General features: G+C 46.1%; 1 protein-coding gene across 1 annotated transcript; it reads left to right on the top strand.

The window, feature by feature from the left end:
* Nucleotides 1–114: 114 nt before the first annotated feature.
* On the top strand, nucleotides 115–1,852 carry FIBRA_07661 (uncharacterized protein; the record flags this gene model as incomplete). Its single annotated transcript, XM_012329335.1, has 10 exons — nucleotides 115–120; nucleotides 167–349; nucleotides 405–513; nucleotides 570–724; nucleotides 777–886; nucleotides 944–1,124; nucleotides 1,174–1,400; nucleotides 1,449–1,594; nucleotides 1,650–1,719; nucleotides 1,768–1,852. 10 exons carry the CDS (start codon nucleotides 115–117, stop codon nucleotides 1,850–1,852), a joined length of 1,272 nt encoding a protein of 423 aa, XP_012184725.1.
* Between the last annotated feature and the right edge of the window lie 310 nt (nucleotides 1,853–2,162).

Below are 2,162 nucleotides of genomic sequence, written 5' to 3'. Positions count from 1 at the left end.
CCTTTTGGCCAGCTGCCGTTCCTCTGGCTGTACGCTCACCCTACCTTAGTGCTTGGCAAGGTACTACTCATGGAACCAATGTACTGTCCGAATGGCCGCAATTTTGGCCTAATAATGTTGGTAGTCTGCGACCTCACTCGCGAGTTGCTAATTCATAGATATCCAGGGCCAATTTCTTGGCTGGACGGGACACATCAGAGTGGACGACGAGACGTACAGGTGGCTTGGAGATGACAACTATGCATCGGCGGGAAATCTTATCAGCATAGAGGTCACGCCAACGCGTACCATTTACAACGTTCAGGCCGGCCTGATGGATGTTACGATCACCTTCCTTTCTCCCATAGAGGTGCGCCTTGCAGGATTGAACTTCGTCTGTAAAACTAATCAACGGAAGCATGCAGCCGTCGGACTGGGTCCGGCAATCTATCCCCTTCTCTTATCTAGCCGTCAATGCCAGCTCTAACGATGGACAAGCACATTCGGTGCAGCTGTATTCCGATATTAGTGCGGGTAAGTGTTAAAAATTTTGCTTGCGAGTCAATAGTGTCGATTTGGGTATCATGTAGAGTGGTTATCCGGAAACCGGACCGCTATCGTCAACTGGAGTACTACCCTCACAGACCAAATCATATATCATGAGATTGAGCTCACATCGCCGACTCCATTCGAAGAACTACAAAATCAAGCTAACGACGGTGTTGCCTATTACTCAATGACCATGGTGTGTATCTCGAAAGACCATAAAAGGGTATCTGATTTGATAATTTCTCAAGGGCCCCGACGTAACATATCAGACAGGCGAGGATACAACCCTCCGCAACCAATTTCAGCAACAAGGTAGCTTGCAGGATACGATGGATACCGACTTCCGCGCCATTGGGCCGTGAGTAACTGTCAGTCGTCAGCCCACGCACAAGTGTTGAATTGTGAATTATAATAGCACCGATTGGCCAGTCTTTGCAATGTCTGTAGACCTTGGTAGCATCCAGGCGACTCAATCATCCATTGTCTGGGCAATTGGTTACGTTCGAGACCCATCGATCAAGTATACCACTTCTTCAGGCCAAACCCAACTTCGCAGCCCGTACTATCGAACACAATATTCATCCGTTCAAGACATCGTTAGTGAATGGTATTTCTTAATGCGAATGATGTCTAAAATGCACTTAGATTTCGGAATTCTTGTCTGACTACAGCAATGCGGAGACGCGAGCAGAAGATCTCGATAATCAACTGATGCAGGCGTCATCGAGCATTTCTAATGAATACAGCCAAGTTGTATCCCTCGCTGCTCGTCAAACATTTGGCTCGATGGATATCACTGTTGCCAACGGGACCGATGGCAACTGGAACACTTCTGATGTGATGATTTTTATGAAAAATATGGGGATCGACGGGTTAGTTGAGAAGATATACTCTCTTTGTCTGTTCTCATCACTCTTTAGACGAGTAAATCCTGTAGAGATTATGTACGCCTCATTCCCCCTATTCCTTTACCTCAACGCGTCGTTCGGTAAACCACTTTTGGCACCACTTTTTGAGTATCAAGATTCCCCTCAGACCGCTTTACCATACGCGATATCTGATCTTGGTGAGTTGTTACTTGTCCTCGACTTTGAAACGAGCCATCTTATGCGTAATTCCAGGGGGATCATACCCGATTGCATCCGGAGAGAATGGAACATCGGGTGAGAGTTCTCAGGGCATCGAGCGCAAGTCTGCTTTGTATTTAATGTCATTTGGCTCTACTTATACTCTACATAGAATCTGGAAATATGCTCATCATGACTCTGGCTCATGCGAGGCTGACTGGAGATGGTTCACTGATTGGCCAACATGTACATCTTGATGGTTTCCGTTTGCCCTCGGGATATTGATTTTGGTGAATTCTATTACAGTATGGTCTCCTTAAGAATTGGACAAATTATCTCGTTCAGCAGTCGCTAACTTTCAGTGGCCAGTACGTTCATTTTCTGCCAATGTTCTATTTCAGACCCATTGACACTATATTTGTAGGAAGGATGCTGACGACCAGAACACAGCAAACATGACAAACCTGGCGATTAAGGGTATCATTGGTATTCAAGCGATGGCAGAAATAAGTAACGCGTCCGAGAAAGCTGAGGATTACCAGTTATTTTCAGTACGTCGCGATGTGT

Source organism: Fibroporia radiculosa (assembly GCF_000313525.1).
Source record: "Fibroporia radiculosa TFFH 294 genomic supercontigs, scaffold15437, whole genome shotgun sequence".
Lineage (NCBI taxonomy): Eukaryota > Fungi > Basidiomycota > Agaricomycetes > Polyporales > Fibroporiaceae > Fibroporia > Fibroporia radiculosa.
The sequence above is the reverse complement of the archived record's forward strand: the minus strand, read 5'-3'. Positions and strand labels throughout refer to the sequence as shown.